General features: G+C 37.9%; 1 protein-coding gene across 2 annotated transcripts in view; it reads left to right on the plus strand.

Moving 5' to 3' along the window:
- The first annotated feature begins 1,508 nt into the window (after positions 1 to 1,508).
- Positions 1,509 to 16,871, plus strand: part of RIPK2 (receptor interacting serine/threonine kinase 2) — a 43,016-nt gene continuing 27,653 nt past the window's right edge. For both annotated transcript variants that reach the window (XR_006213214.1, XM_007084342.3), the window contains exons 1-4: positions 1,509 to 1,773; positions 6,245 to 6,398; positions 8,570 to 8,725; positions 16,273 to 16,430. Coding sequence is in view for 1 of the 2 variants with exons in the window: in XM_007084342.3 (XP_007084404.2) it covers positions 1,601 to 1,773; positions 6,245 to 6,398; positions 8,570 to 8,725; positions 16,273 to 16,430 (641 nt within the window). In the remaining variant the exon portion in view is untranslated. The remainder of the gene's footprint in view (positions 1,774 to 6,244; positions 6,399 to 8,569; positions 8,726 to 16,272; positions 16,431 to 16,871) is intronic.

The following is a 16,871-nucleotide window of genomic DNA, read 5'->3' on the forward strand; positions in this document are numbered from 1 at the left end:
CCTACTTGCTCTCTCTCCAGAAAAATAAAAATAATAAAAATAAAGAAGTAAAATGCCTAGTATGGACTTGGTATTGTATATAATATTTGCACTCACACTCTACAAGAGCATCATCCCAGTAGAAAAGGTGTTTCGTTCTAAGGTAAAAAAAGAAAAGATTTCTGGTTGCTTTGGGTTGACATTCAACGTTAATTGCGTTCCTCCCAGATGTGTGAGAAGGAAATTTTTGCAGTCTTACCTGGAATCAGAGGGATTGACTCTTCTCCGTTATTTTTCACCCTCTATGTAGTTATGGACAGCAAAAGAGAGAAAAGTAGGTCCCTGGCAGAAGAGCACGCAACAGGAGCTCAACCCGCGATTTGTTGACCGAGTTCAACCGTGACAAGCTCTCTCACCCACCTGTCCCTCCTGACGCACCTGGAAGCAACACTGGAAGCGAGGGTAGGCAGGTGCATTTACACCCCCACGGGGTTCTCCCCACTCACTGAGGGGCGCCAGGCGGTCACCGCCACGCCTCCTCCCCACCCAAAGCGTTTCCTGTGCAGGCGCGGGGCGAGGAACCCAGGGCCCTCCGACCCACACCCTGCCGCCTGGGGGTGAAAAGAAAAGCTCGTAGAAACGAGATAGAAGGGGCCAGATGGCCGAGGCTAGATCCTCTCCTTGCATTCTTTTAGCTTCTGTAATCTCGTTTGCCTCCTGTGTCCACCACCTGGCCGGAGTACCGGTGATAAGGCTCCCTCCCCTTTTTCTCGGGTCTCTCAACCCCCTACCATCCCAGCCATAAAAGGAGGCCGATGCCAAGGTTCGGGGGCTCAGCCTTTGGAGGTGACTCCGCTGGGAGGGCACACCAGTGGCCAACACACAGTTTTCTGTTGTTGTTGTTGTTGTTTTTCTGATTCCCCGAGTGCGCCTGGCTTGTTTGTCTCTTCCCGGCACCGAGTATTTGCTGCAACATATGGGGTGGGGCCACTCCCCCAAGACGCCATCTCAGAGGAGAGTCCTCCCCGGTTTGAGAGCCCACAGACCCACCGGACGGCAGGCTACTAAAAGGAACTTTTTGCCCTCAGAGAAAACTTTTCCAAACCTGGGAGCTGGGGGAAAAGAAGACAAATAGCCTCTCCGGCTCCCTTCCCCACCCCAACCCCCCGCCCGCGCCCCTGCGGGTGTCGCCCAGAGCGGCTGGGATCCCGGGGCCCGGGGGGGGGGCGCCCTCACCCCGCCTCAGTGTCCGCCGCTGACGTCGCCCGAGAAGTTCGGGGAGGGAGGAGCTCGGACCGCCGGGGCTCGGGCGGCTGGCGCGCCTAGGAGGGCCAGGTGGGGCGAGGAAGCTCCTCCTCGACGCGTCGCCGCAGCCCAACTTGACCCCGGCCCCCGGGAAAGTCCGCTCGGGCTCCAAAGAGCAGCGGCTGGCGTGGGCCGCGCGGGCGATGGGCTGCCTCGTGACCTAGTCCCCGGCGGCGGGCAGGGCCCGGCCGCTCCACCTCGGGCACGGGGGGCGGGTCCCGGCGCCCGAGCGCGGCCGAGGAGCCCCGGAAGCCTCCGAAGCGGCGGGCACACCCAGAGCCGGCCGGCGGCCCGAGCGCCCGCGCCGCGCGCGACCATGAGCCGGGAGGCCATCTGCAGCGCCCTGCCCACCATTCCCTACCACAAGCTCGCCGACCTGCGCTACCTGAGCCGCGGCGCGTCGGGCACCGTGTCGTCCGCCCGCCACGCAGACTGGCGCGTCCAGGTGGCCGTGAAGCACCTGCACATCCACACCCCGGTGCTCGACAGGTAGGGCGCCCGCGCGCAGCCCCGAACCCCGGGCTCTGGAGCCCACACGGCGGTGACACTTGGGGTCGGCCCCACCCCTTCGTCGCCTCTGGGCAGTCCTTCGAGGCTTGGGGCCCCGCGTGGTGGGGAGAACTGTGCTGTGTGGAGGAGCTGCAGCCGTCGCATTCCTCTGCTGCTCACCTCTTCCCTCCACCGCCCTCTCCTCCTTCCCTCTTACTCTGGGCTTCGTTCCTCCCCACACCAAAGTCTGTTCGGCGTGGGTTTGCTCTTGTTCTTGTTTTGTTTGCGGTTTACTACGTGTGGTCGTGAAAGTTTAGATACCAAACTCGACTTGGCTTAGTTTCTCTTCTGACTCCGGCAAGGAGGCCTGTCCCCAGGGGGTGTGGATTATTTGGCTAACAGCAAACCGAATCAGAAGACTATTACATGGCCAGAAATTTTGAATGCCTCTCACATCCTGGAACCATTTACATGCACTGTCTAGGTTTCAGAGGGGAAGGCTAGCATTAGTTTCTATTAACAGGAAAACATTTCAACCCTATACCATTGACCTGTGAGCGAAGGGACTGGTCAGTAGGGTCTAGTCGTTAGTCTTGTGTACTTTCCCTTCCAGTAGGGATATAACTGAGTCCCGCATTCAGTGAGTTCACATCCATGATTGCAACATTCGCCTCACCTCCCGTGTATCTAATGCCAGAATTCATCATGCTAGATGCCTGATTGGTCCGAGGTTGTTAGTATCCAGTGTCAGATAAATTCCTCAGTTTCAGCTCTGCCAAAGTTACTGTACTTTCATCTGCCTGTGGCTTTTCTTTGCTGTGTTGCTGTCAGGCTTGGATGGGCCACTCTCACAGTAGATTCCAGACTGTTCCCGCCTTTTGTATATCCTAAACCAGGTCTAGTGATTAATAAGATGTGGTGTCTGTTTCACCGGGGCCTGAGTTCTGTGGGGCAAGTGCTGGGCACACGTGGGTAGGTACATGTAGTCGACTTTGAAGAGTGGTTGTTGGTTACAAGGGGTGAATGGAGTTTAGAATCAGCCATGTAGATTACGGATATCTGGCCCTAGTGGACCCTTGTGGTATTTTAAAGCAAAGTGATCTTCCCATCTTGGATGCAGCTGCTCAGGATTTTCGTTTATCCAAGTTTTGTGCTATTTGAGAGCAAAGGAATGAAGAAGGGGGTTCCCTTTCTATTCTTTTTAACAATTTTCATAACCTAAAATTCTTCAGTAGGAAATTCTGTTGTCAAAGAAGCCATAAGGACCAGTTAAACCCTCTGGCATTACTGCATCACGTTCTTTCTCACACTTGTTGCCTATGATGTTAACATTAGCAGTATTTATGTAATCTGAGCATAGGGCTGGGCTATGCAGTTGACTCACAGGGTGTCCATTTCCTCACTTACAAAGTGGGAATAATAAATACATGTACATCTCGAGCTCTTGTGTGGAAAACGTTTGCATTGTTCTCTGAGACCACCTGGAAGAAAAAAGTTTATTTGCAGTTACGTGTTCTCATTTTAATGATCGGTGGTGAGTCATTCTCCCAAGCCTGACTTCTGCTCAATGAGTGGGCCTTCCCCAACAATCTCCTAACTCCGTATGTGTAGATGAGTCTGATTGGTTGTTCAAACATCCTGTGTGGATGACATAACTGTTTTGTGATTCAAATTTTGATCTGGGTAATATTGGTGATGTACCTATAAAAGCTGTATTTTTATTTTACATTTTTTTTTTTTTAATAAAAACCTACTTTTGACCTTTTTTCTGTTTTGCCACTCACTCAATCTTCCTGAAATCTGACTTCAAAAACTTGATTCTTTCTTTTCTCTGATCAAACACCAGAATGGAAAGAACACAGGCTTTGGAGTCCTACAATTGTGATTCAAATCTGATTTCAACTCTGCCACTTAATGTTGGCCTATTAGAAAATTATTTATCTGAGCCTCAGTGCCCTCATATGTAAGGTGGTGATATAAAACCAGGTTTAGAGGGTTGGTCTTTAGATGATAGTCCATAAACAGTGGCTGACACATAATAGGATGACAGTAGAAGGAAGAATGCCTGATACTCTTAATGGGAGAATGAACAAGTGTATTAAGTATCACTGAGACTTCCCCAGCATGCTCGTGCTCCTTCGCGCGCATGTTTTCTCTCTCTCTCTCTCTCTCTCTCTCTCTCTCGTTTTTTTTTTTTCAATGTATCCAAAAATCTTTAAGTCCATCCTCTGTCTCCCTGTAAGAGTGCTGAACAATATGTTGTTTTTGTTGATCTACATCTCTTGAGGCAAACACAGAACTGTTTAACTTTAGGGAAGATAAGTTTAATTAGGATAAGCTTCATAAACTGATATAACTGGTTGCCTTACCGTTGGGGTCTTAAGAAGGGGGCTGAAGGAGTTGGGGGCTGAAGAACAGGGAGAAGTAAAAAAGTTTTTTACTTTATGATAACTTGTAACTCTTGAATTTTAAAATATGTAAGTATATTACCAAAGTTTTGCTTTATTTTGCTTTTTGTTTTTAAAGCAAGCCTTGTAGTCTGGTCTGGAATGTCTGTTGTTTTCTTATTTCAACAGCCATTCATCCAGGGCTTGGGTGGTTTAAGCACTAACTAATCATCATTGCTTACTTAATAAGCTTCTCCTGGAGATGTTTTTATTATTGCTGCTACCAACATACATCCATCCAGGGTAAAAACGGTGATATCTCCAATTCCTTTGCCTTTTTTTTTTTCTTTCTTCTTCTTCTTTTTTTTTTTTTTTTTTTTTTTTTTTTTTTTTTTTTTAATATATCCTCCTTAGTCAGTCACCACAACCTGGGCATTCTATTCAGCTAGTGTTTTTCTTCCCATTTTCGCTGTGATCTGTATAGTTTCAGACTCTCACTGCTGCACATCTTCATTAGTATTATAATAATCTAATATTATAGAATAGTAGAATATTCTGCCCCTTTGTGCTGATCCTATATCTTTTTGCCAACTTAATCATCCTAAAAGTTTGTTCTGCTGATGCCGTTACCCTGCTCGAAAACCTGCAGTCATGATTTGGTGACTACCAAATAAAGTGTAAACACCCTCACCTGGCTTTAGGCTCTGAGATGAGGCTGTAGCCTACCCTATTCACCTTCATTCCTTTTACATGCTCTGTTACATATCCTGATTCGTATGAAACAATTTGCCATTTTCCAAACACAATCTTCACTGCAACTCCCTTGAGTACGTTTGATACATATCTATTACATATCTACCAGGTGCCAGGCCCTGTTTCAGGTCCTGGGGACACACAGGTGAAAAAAAAAAGTCCCTCCCCTCTTGGAGACCACATCCATCTTGACTGCCCATTTACCAGTAGTCGATAGTCTATCCATCCTTAAAGTACAGTTGAAATCCCTCTCTAAAGACTGACAACTCCTCTAGCCCTCAGTTTACTCTTTTTCCGAGTTTCCTATAGTTATTTATTTGCTTACTTATTTGTTTTTGGCAGCACTTACCACATTCTACTTTATATGTCAAGTATGTATTCTCTTTCTTTTATATGCTTTCCTTTTTTTAAGTTTGAGGAATAATTGACAAATGTAATTATATATATTTAAAGTATACAACATGAGTTGATGAACATATACATAACATATACATATTACCAAGATCAAGACAATTAACATATCCAAAGAAGACCTACACATGGCCAATAGGTATATATGAAAAGGTATTCAACATCACTAATCATCAGGGAAATGCAAACCAAAACCACAATGAGTATTTGTTTCTCTTAAAAGATTTCTGGGCAGCTTGAGGACACAGACCATGTTTATCTTTATATTCTCCATAATGCTGAGCATAGTCCTTTATTCGTAATAAATGTTCAATACTTATTTATTTGTTTTGTGAATGAATAGGCAAACCAACCTGAGATCCAGAGTTACCCAGGGATCTGTTACAAGCATTTACTTGTTCTAAGTGTTCTTTTCCTGAATTCCATTGTATAATTTCTAAGTATTTTTGACCTTTATGCAACTATTATCATCTAGTCATTTAAATCTACATCTAGTCATTTAAATTATATTGTTTGAATATCTGGAAAAAATTTACATGGTATGCAACCATAAAATTTAACATAGTACTGTAATACAACATAAACTTTAATTCAAACAGCAATCATGCTAATATAGACATTATAAACTTACTAAAATATTGTGTCCTTTCCCTTTCCTAGGAAAGTATAATAATAATAACCTGTGTATAGCACATTTTTTCTATCACTGGCTTAGAGAAGTTATTCTGATTTGTAAACAGACCTGTGAAATATATAGGACAGGTGTTATCCCTTCTTTAAATATAAAGAAAGGGACAGAGAAGTTGCATAATTTACATGAGGTCAATTAATGAAAAAAATCTAGGCTTAATTAATACTATAGATATGATTATTGTGTATTTTTCATTACCATGAAATAATTATGCATTTTCTTTCTTTAGTGAAAGAAATGATGTTTTAAGAGAAGCTGAAATTTTACACAAAGCTAGATTTAGTTACATCCTTCCAATTTTGGGAATTTGCAATGAGCCTGAATTTTTGGGAATAGTTACGGAATACATGCCAAATGGATCATTAAATGAACTCCTACATAGGGTAAGTATTGTGTATTTTCAGTAGCTATAATTCTGTTATTCAAGTGATCTAGTGTTTTGGCTTTACATATGATCAGATTATTTAGAGATATATAGATGAATCAAAGTAAGAATAATGGAAAACAATTACAGTAGTAAAGTTACACAATTTAAGTCTTCTTTTGTTTTGTTAAAAATACCATAGAGTCAGGTCATGCATTCTATGGGACCTAGATTATTTTGCTTAGGTTACTGAGTTTGAGGTTTAAACTGAATTCCAGTATCCACATGTGTATATACAGAGAAAGGAGTAGGAAAGAGAAGAGATAAACCCTGCACACTATATAATACCCTGTTAGGTAAGCCAGATTTTATTTTATGTTAAAAACAATTTAAGATTCAGATTAAGTATTAATAATACCAGCCCATTAAGTTCTGAATAGGCCAAATAAATCTGTCTCTGAGTACCAAATATATTAGTTTTTCCAATAATAGACAATGGCACGTGCCATTTACCTTTCTATCAAGGTACCAGTTACTCAGGCTTTGATTGCAAATCCCATCAGTGAGCCAACTAGACGGGCAAATCCTACCAGTAAGCAAATTTGGATCCTTAATCTCAAACTATGTGTATTCATCTATTATTGTTTGCTTGATCTTATATTATTAATATTATCTGCGTGAAGCCTGCTTAACATTGTCTCTCTCTCCCACTGGCACCCCCCCTCTCTCTCTAAGGGGAAAAAAATACACATATACATACATGTATATACATGTGTATGTACATATATGTATGTATATGTGCGTATATGTGTGTATATATATATTCTGATATTTTCTTCCCACACCCCAGTACCCATTAGATACTCTGGTACCCAAATTTGGAACCCATTAGAAATTATAGAGCCTCCTTCAGTGGACTGCCAACTCCTAGAAGGAATCAGAACATATAGAGTGAGTGCTCTTCTATTTCCATCTCCATGATCAAAACCCTCCATATGATACCATTCTGCACAGAGGCCTCGTTACTCCTTTGAACTACATAATTTTCAGAAAAAAATGACCTTTTATAGATTAAAAGATTCAGTTACTCACCAAGATGGGGGTCTGTGTATACCAAAGGAAGTAATGTTTTATGTCTCTTTTGGTTTCCTGTGTTGTACCATTAGGGTGGGATTTACCTTGAAAGTATTCTTCCCGCAACCTCAAAAAAGATTGTTGAAAAAAATCAAAGTGCAATGTAAAACCGAGTATTTTGAGCCTGTCAATGAGTGGATTAACATGTGATGTCTAATCAATGAGCTATAAGCTTACCCATTTGTAGAAAAAATTCTCAAGAACAGATTTGAGCTTTTAGTAAAAGCATACTTGTTCATGTCATTTAAAATGTATTCAGTAGCTTGGTGCCTGATGATTCATTGTCAGATCTTCCCAAATTACCAAATTTTTCTGAGTTTATTCATTTTCCTTGGAAGCTACCCTAACTTTTATGTTCTAAAGTTCAGATTAATATCACTTGTAAGTACAAGGAAATATAAAAGATTCTATTTTAAATATGTCTGTATTATATATGCTTAGAAATGGAGATGATCTTTGTCTCTTTCACAAAAGCAAAATGTCCAAAGGCTAATTTTTCGTTAGAATACAAAAATTATATAAGAAGCATGAGATATTAATGTATAGTAAATATAATATGGTCCTAATTTTAGTTGATGTAATGATAATTATAGTAAAGTATGATTTCATAACAATAGGAAAGTTAATATATAAATTTTGTATTAGTAGTTAGGTACTAGAAGCAAATTTTTTTTGTGTGTTTGTGTGGGTACATGTAGGTTACTTGATGTAAACCATAGAATGAAGAGATAGGTGTGAGTATATGTGTTCAGGTATTACACAGAAAAAAATTGAAACTGTGTTAAATGAAGAAAGAAGAGCCTATACCAAGTAGTTATATTACTGACATAAACCAAAAGGAAATATCAGTATTATAAAGCCATTTTCTCTAAAACCTGAGGGAAATAAGATATAAGAATATTAAATAATAATTGATAGCATGATACAATGAAATAAAAATAAGTATATGTTTTGACCTGAGTTTATGCTGTATTTCCACACAGAATATTTAATTTTCTAAGTGGAAATGTAATGAATGTGGTCACTTATTTTGGTTTTATTTTCATATATATGAAGAAAATGGAATATCCTGTTGTTGCTTGGCCACTGAGATTTCGCATTCTGCATGAAATTGCACTGGGTGTAAATTACCTGCACAATATGAATCCTCCTCTACTTCATCATGACTTGAAGACTCAAAATATCTTATTGGATAATGAATTTCATGTTAAGGTAATTTGGAAAAAAGTTTATCTGCATCCTTGAGTTTAATAGTGTTGAAGACTTTTTAGGATTTTTTTCACCCTACCTAGCCGATTTAATATCTCACTTTTCCATAGCCCGCAATTCTTTTCTTCAGTGCCCCTTCTTCCTGTTGCAGTGGCTTAGTTCTTTCTAGACTCCAGAGGTGATAGAATTGTGGTACGAAATACAAAGTCATTATGTCCTTAATTGAAATTGTCATGTAAACCTTTTTTTTTCTTTTGATTTTGAAGTTCTTACAGATTCATGTATGTAGTTCTATGTCACTTTATCACATGTGTGACCACCATAACAATCAAGATACAGCACTGTTCTGTCACCACAAAGCTATCATTCCTGCTACCCCTTTATATTCATACTCACCCTCTTCTACTATCCCTAACCACGGACAACCACTAATCTGTCTTCCATCTCTATGATTTTGTCATTTTGAGAATGCTGTATAAATGCAATCATGCAGTATTTGGCTTTGCTTACTTAGCATAACACATTTGAGATCCATCCAAGTTGTTGCTTATATCAGTAATTGGTTCTTTTTTATTGATGAATGGTATTTCATAGTAGGGGTATACCAAAGTTGTTCAACCATTTACCTATTGAAAGATACTTGCATTGTTTCCAGTCATTGGAAATTACAATAAAACTCCTATGAACAATCCTGTGCAACTTTTTGAATGAACATAAGTTTTCATTCTTCTAGATAAATGCCCAAGAGTGCGACGGCTGGGGGGTTTGTTTAGTTTTTTAGGAAACTACCAAACTGTTTTCCAGAATGACCATACATCCTACCAGCAATGTATGATTGACTCAGGTTTTCCACATTCTCACCAGCATTTGGTATTGTCACAGTTTTTTATTTTAGCATTGTAATAGGTATACCGTGATAACTTATCATAGTTTTAATTTGCACTTTTCTGATGGTTAGTGATATTGAACACTTTCTCATTTGCTTATTTGCTCTTTCTATATCCTTTTCAGTGAACTGTCTCTTCATGTCTTAAGCTGTTTTCTATTTGAATTTTTTGGCTTTTTACTATTGGGTTTTGAGAGTTCTTTAGATTTTTTAGAGAGAAGTCCTTCATCAGATATATAGTGTGAAAATATTTTCTCCCAGTTGATGGTTTGTTCTTTTCATCTTTTGAAAAGGGTCTTTCTCAAAGGAAGTTTTAATTTTGATGAAGTCCAGTTTATCAATTTTTCCCCTTTATGACAATGCTTTTCTGTCATATCTAAGTAGCCTTCATCAAGCCATAGGTATTGAAGGTTTTTTTCTATGTTACCTTCTAAAAGTTTTAGAGTTCTATGCTTTATATTTAAATCTAGGATCTAGTTTGAATTTTTTGTATAAAGCATGAGATTTAGGTGCCTAAAGGCACCACATGTAGTGATTCCATAGTTTACATCTAACTGATGACACCAAATAAAAAGTAGTTGCTAAGTAGCTAATACTAAATGTAACTTGCTTTGTTTTTATGTTATTTTGCTATACCTCTTACAATAATATATATAATTGAAGATCATTGTAAATATCAAAAATGTTCAAAGAAAAAAGTAACAGGGAAGTTGGAACCATAGAAAATTAATACAAAAAGTGTGAGAAAAGTTAAAGGAAAAACTAAACCTCTGTTAAATGCACTTCCTCTCCCTAGAATAAAATGGGAGCGGAAAGGAGACAGAAGCTAGGTGCTGCCTCAGTACTACTAAAAAAAAAAAGAAACTAATCTGTCACAACAGTTATAAAACCATGCGGGTAGAAGTGCTTTAATGGTCAGCTAGTCCCCTGAATCCTCACTGCGATAGTCCCTTGTCTCCCAAGGCAAATATCCTATAACAGGGAGTCTTAATATCCATCCTTAAATGACTGTGACATTTTCTTATATGATCTATCAAAACACCTTCCGTTTGTTTCCGTCCATTGGTCCTAGTTTTACTCTTTGTGATAACCTGAGTAAGTCCAATTCTACTTCCGCGTGACAGCCCTTTCAATGTTTGAAGATGACTTTAATCCCCCTGCCACTCACATACACTTGTGTTTTGTTCTCCTTTCTAAACACCCTTAGGTCTTTCAACCAATTTCCTTATTACATGGATTTTAATCACAGGTGCTGTCTAGATGCTTCTGTGGGTAAATCTCAATTTTTATCCTCACAAAGAAAATACTCCTGATGTGACCTGATGAATGTACTTTTCGATGGAAGTGTCATTTCCCAGGTCCCTAAATAGCATTAACAACAAGTCCTGAGAGGTTCTTTTTTTTTTCAGGTATTGTTGCTTAAGCCATATCACATACTTTGCAGAATACTTTTGAACATCATCACATTTTGTCTTGTTAGATTTGATTGATTACTTCAGCCTCTTAAGATCTATTTCAGTTTTACTTTTCTAGTCCAGGCGTTTTAATTTTATTTCCCAGATTGGTGTCACCCTCAGATTTAATTAGCTAGTTTTTGTGTCTTTAATGATTATGTATTAACCAGTATACAACCCAGATCAGAGCTGCACAACATGCTGCTAGGACTCACGCTCTAGGTCACTATCAATCTTTAATTAGTACTTTTGGAGAATAATCATTAATTTTGTTTGGAATACTTCTAAGAGAGCTGTTATACAGCCCATATTTCTCCATTTTGTCCTTAAGAATATTATCAGAGTCCTTAGTGGACTGCTTTCCCAGGTATCCTCCTGGCTTATTCCCTCACCTTCTTCACAGTGGCTTTCCCTGACAACTCACCCAATTTCTCTATGTCTTTGTACCTTGATTTATGCTCCTTCATATTATTTTCACCACCTGTCATAATATTTTTGTTAATGTATTTATTGACTGTCTCCCCCAATTAGAATAGAAACTCCAGTAAGACTGAAATTTAGTCTATTTTATTAACTGCCACCTGCTCAGTACATGCCATATTGAAGTATTAACTACGTATTTGTTGAATAAACAAACGAATGAATTCTAGATCTGCTCTGTATACCAGATAGGCCTGATAACTTAATAGTCAAACATGTTACTTTGAATAACAAAGTGTTTTGTAATATACAACTGTTTTAACATTTATGCTTTGACAGTCGTACTACTGTCAAAAAAGGAAATGAAATTGGTCATTGTTTTATTCAGTAAATGTTTATGGAGCAACAGTAGTATGGCAAGCATTGTGCCAAGCACTTGGGATATATCAGATTAGATTTGAAATTGACCACCAGTCAATATAATTTGTTTTTCATGACTTCTTGCTGGATCTTCCATTAATTACTCATAACTTACCCCTTTTATTAAATTTTCTAAATTTTTTTAAACAAGGAGTAAGCACAGTCTCTACCAGTATGTAGATATGCAAAATCAACATTTTCTTTCCTTTTTATTTTTTTAATTTTTTTTTTAATTTTATTTTTTATTTTTTAAAATTTATATCCAAATTAGTTAGCATATAGTGAAACAATGATTTCAGGAGTAGATTCCTTAATGCCCCTTACCCATTTAACCCATCCCGCATCCCACAACCCCTCCAACAACCCTCACTTTGTTCTCCATATTTATGAGTCTCTTCTGTTTTGTCCCCCTCCCTGTTTTTATATTATTTTTGTTTCCCCTCCCGTGTGTTCATCTGTTTTGTCTCTTAAAGTCCTCCTATGAGTGAAGTCCTAAGATTTTTGTCTTTCTCTTACTAATTTCACTTAGCCTAATACCTTCCAGTTCCATCCACGGCGTTGCAAATGGCAAGATTTCATTCTTTTTGATTGCTGAGTATTTCTTTCCTTTTTAAAAGTGAGAATGACATTTAGTTTTCTCATATACTATCCATTCTGTCCCACAAAGAGCACTAATAGCACCATGGAGGTATTTGCAAGTACCGTAAAACCTTGGTTTGTGAGTAACTTGTCCTGCGAGTGTTCCACAAGATGAGCTAACATTTCTAATAAATTTTAACTTGATAAACGAGCAGTGTCTTGCAATGTGATTAATACATTACATTGAACGTTGCATGATCACAGCTTAGCCAGTGGTTCTTGAAATTTGCTTTGATATACAAGTGCTTTGGGTTATAAGCATGTTTCCAGAATGAATTATGCTTGCGAACCAAAGTTTTGCTATTCTCAATAACCTGAAATATATATATAATAATCTGAGATTTGCCCTTCTTGACCTTTTCAACATCCTTGAACTTGAGTTTCTTCATCTCAGTCTGGAAACTAAATAGAGAAAACAGAAGCAAAGTACTAGGTAATGATTCCTACTTTCTTCTTTTCACTGATCAATAGGGTATCCTTTCTTGGTCTTTCTTTGATATGAATAGAATTTAAAATAGTTTGACTTTGTTTAGTTTGTAATTTTTATTAATTTTAGTACATAGAGAGCTGTGACCTTTCTAATACTATTCTTATAAATTAGTAGCATTCTTTTACATGTATCCTGTATGTCTCTATTTTTTACTTTATAAATGTCCCTTAAAAGTCACAGTTCGGGGGTGCCTGGGTGTGTCAGTTGGTTGAGCATCCGACCCTTGGTTTTGGCCAGGTCACAATCCCAGGGTGGTGGGATCAAGTCCCACATCAAGCTTTGTGCTGAGAGTGGAGCCTGCTTGATATTCTGTCTCTTTCCCTCACTCCCTCCCTCTCTCTCTGCCCCTCTCCACCCCTCTCCCCTGCTGGCTCACTCTCATGCTCGCGCTCGCTCTCTCTCTCTCTCTCTCTCTCTATCTATCTATCCCTCTCCCTCTCAAATAAAAAAAAAATTCAAAGTTCATCACTGACTCATAAAAAAGTAAGTTATTTAACCTACCTATCATCTTGGAAAGGCATTTAAATGAAGTATGTATCTTTAAAAATACTCAATAAAATTAAATGGATGTTTACACCTTGCTACCATTTTCTGAAGTAAGTTTTTTCACTGGAATGCTGGCCAGAAGCATAATAGCTGAAAGAAAAATATTTACTACTGATTTAGATCAACTGAGACTTTTCTACTTTAAAAAGAATACATTAAATTTGGTTATCTGTCAGGTGTTCATTAGTGTACCATATATACAAATGAACCAGTGATAGGCTTCTTTGAAATGAAAATATTTATATGTACCATACTTGCTTTCTCTGCTATTCTGTCAGTCTTATGTAGAAAACAGAATACTTCAGGATTAATCTTCAAAACATTTTGCTGATGATGATTTTATAGTTTTATAGATATGAATAGTATATGTAAATGAAAGTAGCTATTCTAGTAGGGTGGTAGGATTGTGGATGATTTTTATAGTAGTGTGTTTTAATTTCCTCTAATTTTTAAAATAATCTTCTTATTTAAAAAGAAATCCTTTAGCTTTAAAATGCATGTTAAAATCTTGCATAGTATGGGAAAGTTCTTATTCTCTGTCTTCATGGCTGAATGATTGATTTAAGACCTTCAAGAAATCATTCCTTCCCTCACATTGTTCACTTTTTTCCTGTTGAAGATCCAGATTTATTGCATCATGCCTTTTGTAATGGTATTGCTTGTAATAGAGAAAGGGGAGAAGTATAGCTCCATGTGAAAACCAAACTAAATCAGCTCAGAGAGAGAATTCTGATTTAGGTTTTTAGGTCAGGTTTGAAAAGAGGAAGATGAAAATCTTAGGTGAAAAAACACATGAGGAGGCAAGCTCAGGAATACATTTTCTCTAATGCTGTGTTCAAACCAACATTTATCCCAGGAGTTTGCAAATTATGGTTCAGGTATAAGGTGAGACAACATCTCAGATTTTTTTTTTTTTTAGAATTTTTCACTTGTGGCACAAAAATAAACTCTACTTATAGTAATGCTTATTACTCTAGCAAATGTGCAACTGGAGTGCTGTTTTTGCTCTTAGAAGGTAGGTGGGAAGAGCAGATTGTATTGAATAAGAGCAACCTATATACAAAACACTAATATTAACACATACGGATCACTTATTGTGTGCCAGATATTGTTCTGAGGGCTTTGCTTAGAATAAGGCATTTAATTTTCTCAAACCAGTGATATGGTGGTGTTGTCCCCACTGCACATGTGTGCAGATGGGTCATCTGAGGCAGAGAAATTTAAAAACTTGCTCGAGTTCACACATAGTTAATTAAGTGGTAGTATTGGAATCTAAATCTAAATAACCTAGGCTCCAGAACCCGTGTTCTTAGCCACATGGTATATTGCCTTTCACAGTCAATCCAGCGTAGCTCTTCATGTAATGGCACCATATTTTCTCTGGGTCTTTTCTACTTTTTTTTTTTTCCTTAGACTTACCCTTTTACTTTAATAATGTACGGAAAAATTCATATAGTCTACCCCCTCCCTTTTTAGAGTGGAGCCATAATTTTTTTTTAATAATGAATTTATCTAAACACTGAACAAATTGTTTCTTCTATTAAAACTAGTAAAAATGGAAGAGTTAAGTAATTGAAACACAAATGATGTGCTGGATAGAGCTCATTTCCCTCTGTTGATCCTAAATTATGCAGTGTGAAGGTCTAAGTAATTCAAATTAAATGTTTTTAGAGTCCTATACCCTTTTGTCCATAAAATACTATTTCTGTTATTTTGTCTTCCATTTAAAAAAAAATTTTTTTAACGTTTATTCATCTTTGAGAGACAGAGACAGAGCATGAGCGGGGAAGGGGCAGAGAGAGGGAGACACAGAATCCGAAGCAGGCTTCAGGCTCTGAGCTGTCAGCACAGAGCCCGACGTGTGGGGCTCGAACTCACAAACTGAGATCATGACCTGAGCTGAAGTCGGATGCTCGACCTACTGAGCCACCTAGGTGCCCCTTTTGTCTTCCATTTTTAAAAAAAAATAAGGAACCTTTTAAATAGAGAGTTATAAGGTGTTGTAGAATATCTGCATAAAATTTACAAGTGAAGCAAAACTTTAAAGGATATATCAAAAGCACAGAATGTCACCCATAATTCTTCAAGCAGTCCTTGTCATGGACATAAATATGCTTTATATGCTAAATAGACTCTTGCCAACAGATGTGATTCTTTTAGCAGTAAGCATAAATCATATAATAATGACCTATACTATATCGAAATTTTACTTCACAATTGAAGCTTACTATTTTTAGGGCATTATAAATAAGAACATATAAATCTGAGTTGCAAACAATACCCAGTTGCAATCATATTAGATACCAGTAGTTTAGCAGTTCTTTGGGGTGTGGGTGAATTTTGAAAGCACATGCTATAAAACTACTTGTCTTAAAAAGTAGTGTTTGGTGTATATGCTCATTCAGAATTTAAGGCACAAAATATTCCTGCTTAATTTTTCAAAACTCATTCTCCATTTTAAAATCTGTGATATTATGCTGAACTTCAAGTCAGTATCTATTGCTTCTAGAGTTATTGGGCTCAGCACTCTAGAATTAATAAAGAAACTGATAGAATATATAGAAATAAAATATTAATATAGAACATTTCCTCTAGTCTCATATCTCAATACAATGAATATAGACAAAGAGAGTCAATTCTTGTTTTTTTAAAGGAAAAAATTTTAAATTCAGTTATTTACTCTTTTCCCTTACAGATTGCAGATTTTGGTTTATCAAAATGGCGTATGATGTCCCTCTCACAATCACGAAGTAGTAAATCTTCACCAGAAGGAGGGACAATTATCTATATGCCACCTGAGAACTATGAACCTGGACAAAAATCAAGGGCCAGTGTCAAGCATGATATATATAGGTATAATTTGTTACTTTTGCTCAGAGTTAACTTTGTATAAAAATAAGATTAACCAGAATTTCAAAGCTACATTTTAAAATGTGATTTTTACTCTTCTCTCATAAGTGTGGCAAAAATAGAGACCACAGTGATTAATATTTTTCAAATAAAAGATTCCTTGCTTGAAGCTACTTTTACATCCTTGAAAAAAATTTAAGGCACATTTTTTGTCCTGTCAATTTATAATATAGTACTCAAAGGTTTTTTGTTTTTTGTTTTTTGTTTTTTGTTTTTAATCATATCTGACATTGATGGAGGAGGGAAGGAAACAGTGTGGTCAACACTTAACACTACAAAAGGAGATCGTATTTAGACCAAAAAAAGTCAATAGAGTAGGGCTACATAAAACCATCTTTTTTATTGCTGTTTATTTTGTGTGAATAATAGAATCATGTAATTAGA

Source organism: Panthera tigris, chromosome F2, assembly GCF_018350195.1.
Source record: "Panthera tigris isolate Pti1 chromosome F2, P.tigris_Pti1_mat1.1, whole genome shotgun sequence".
NCBI lineage: Eukaryota > Metazoa > Chordata > Mammalia > Carnivora > Felidae > Panthera > Panthera tigris.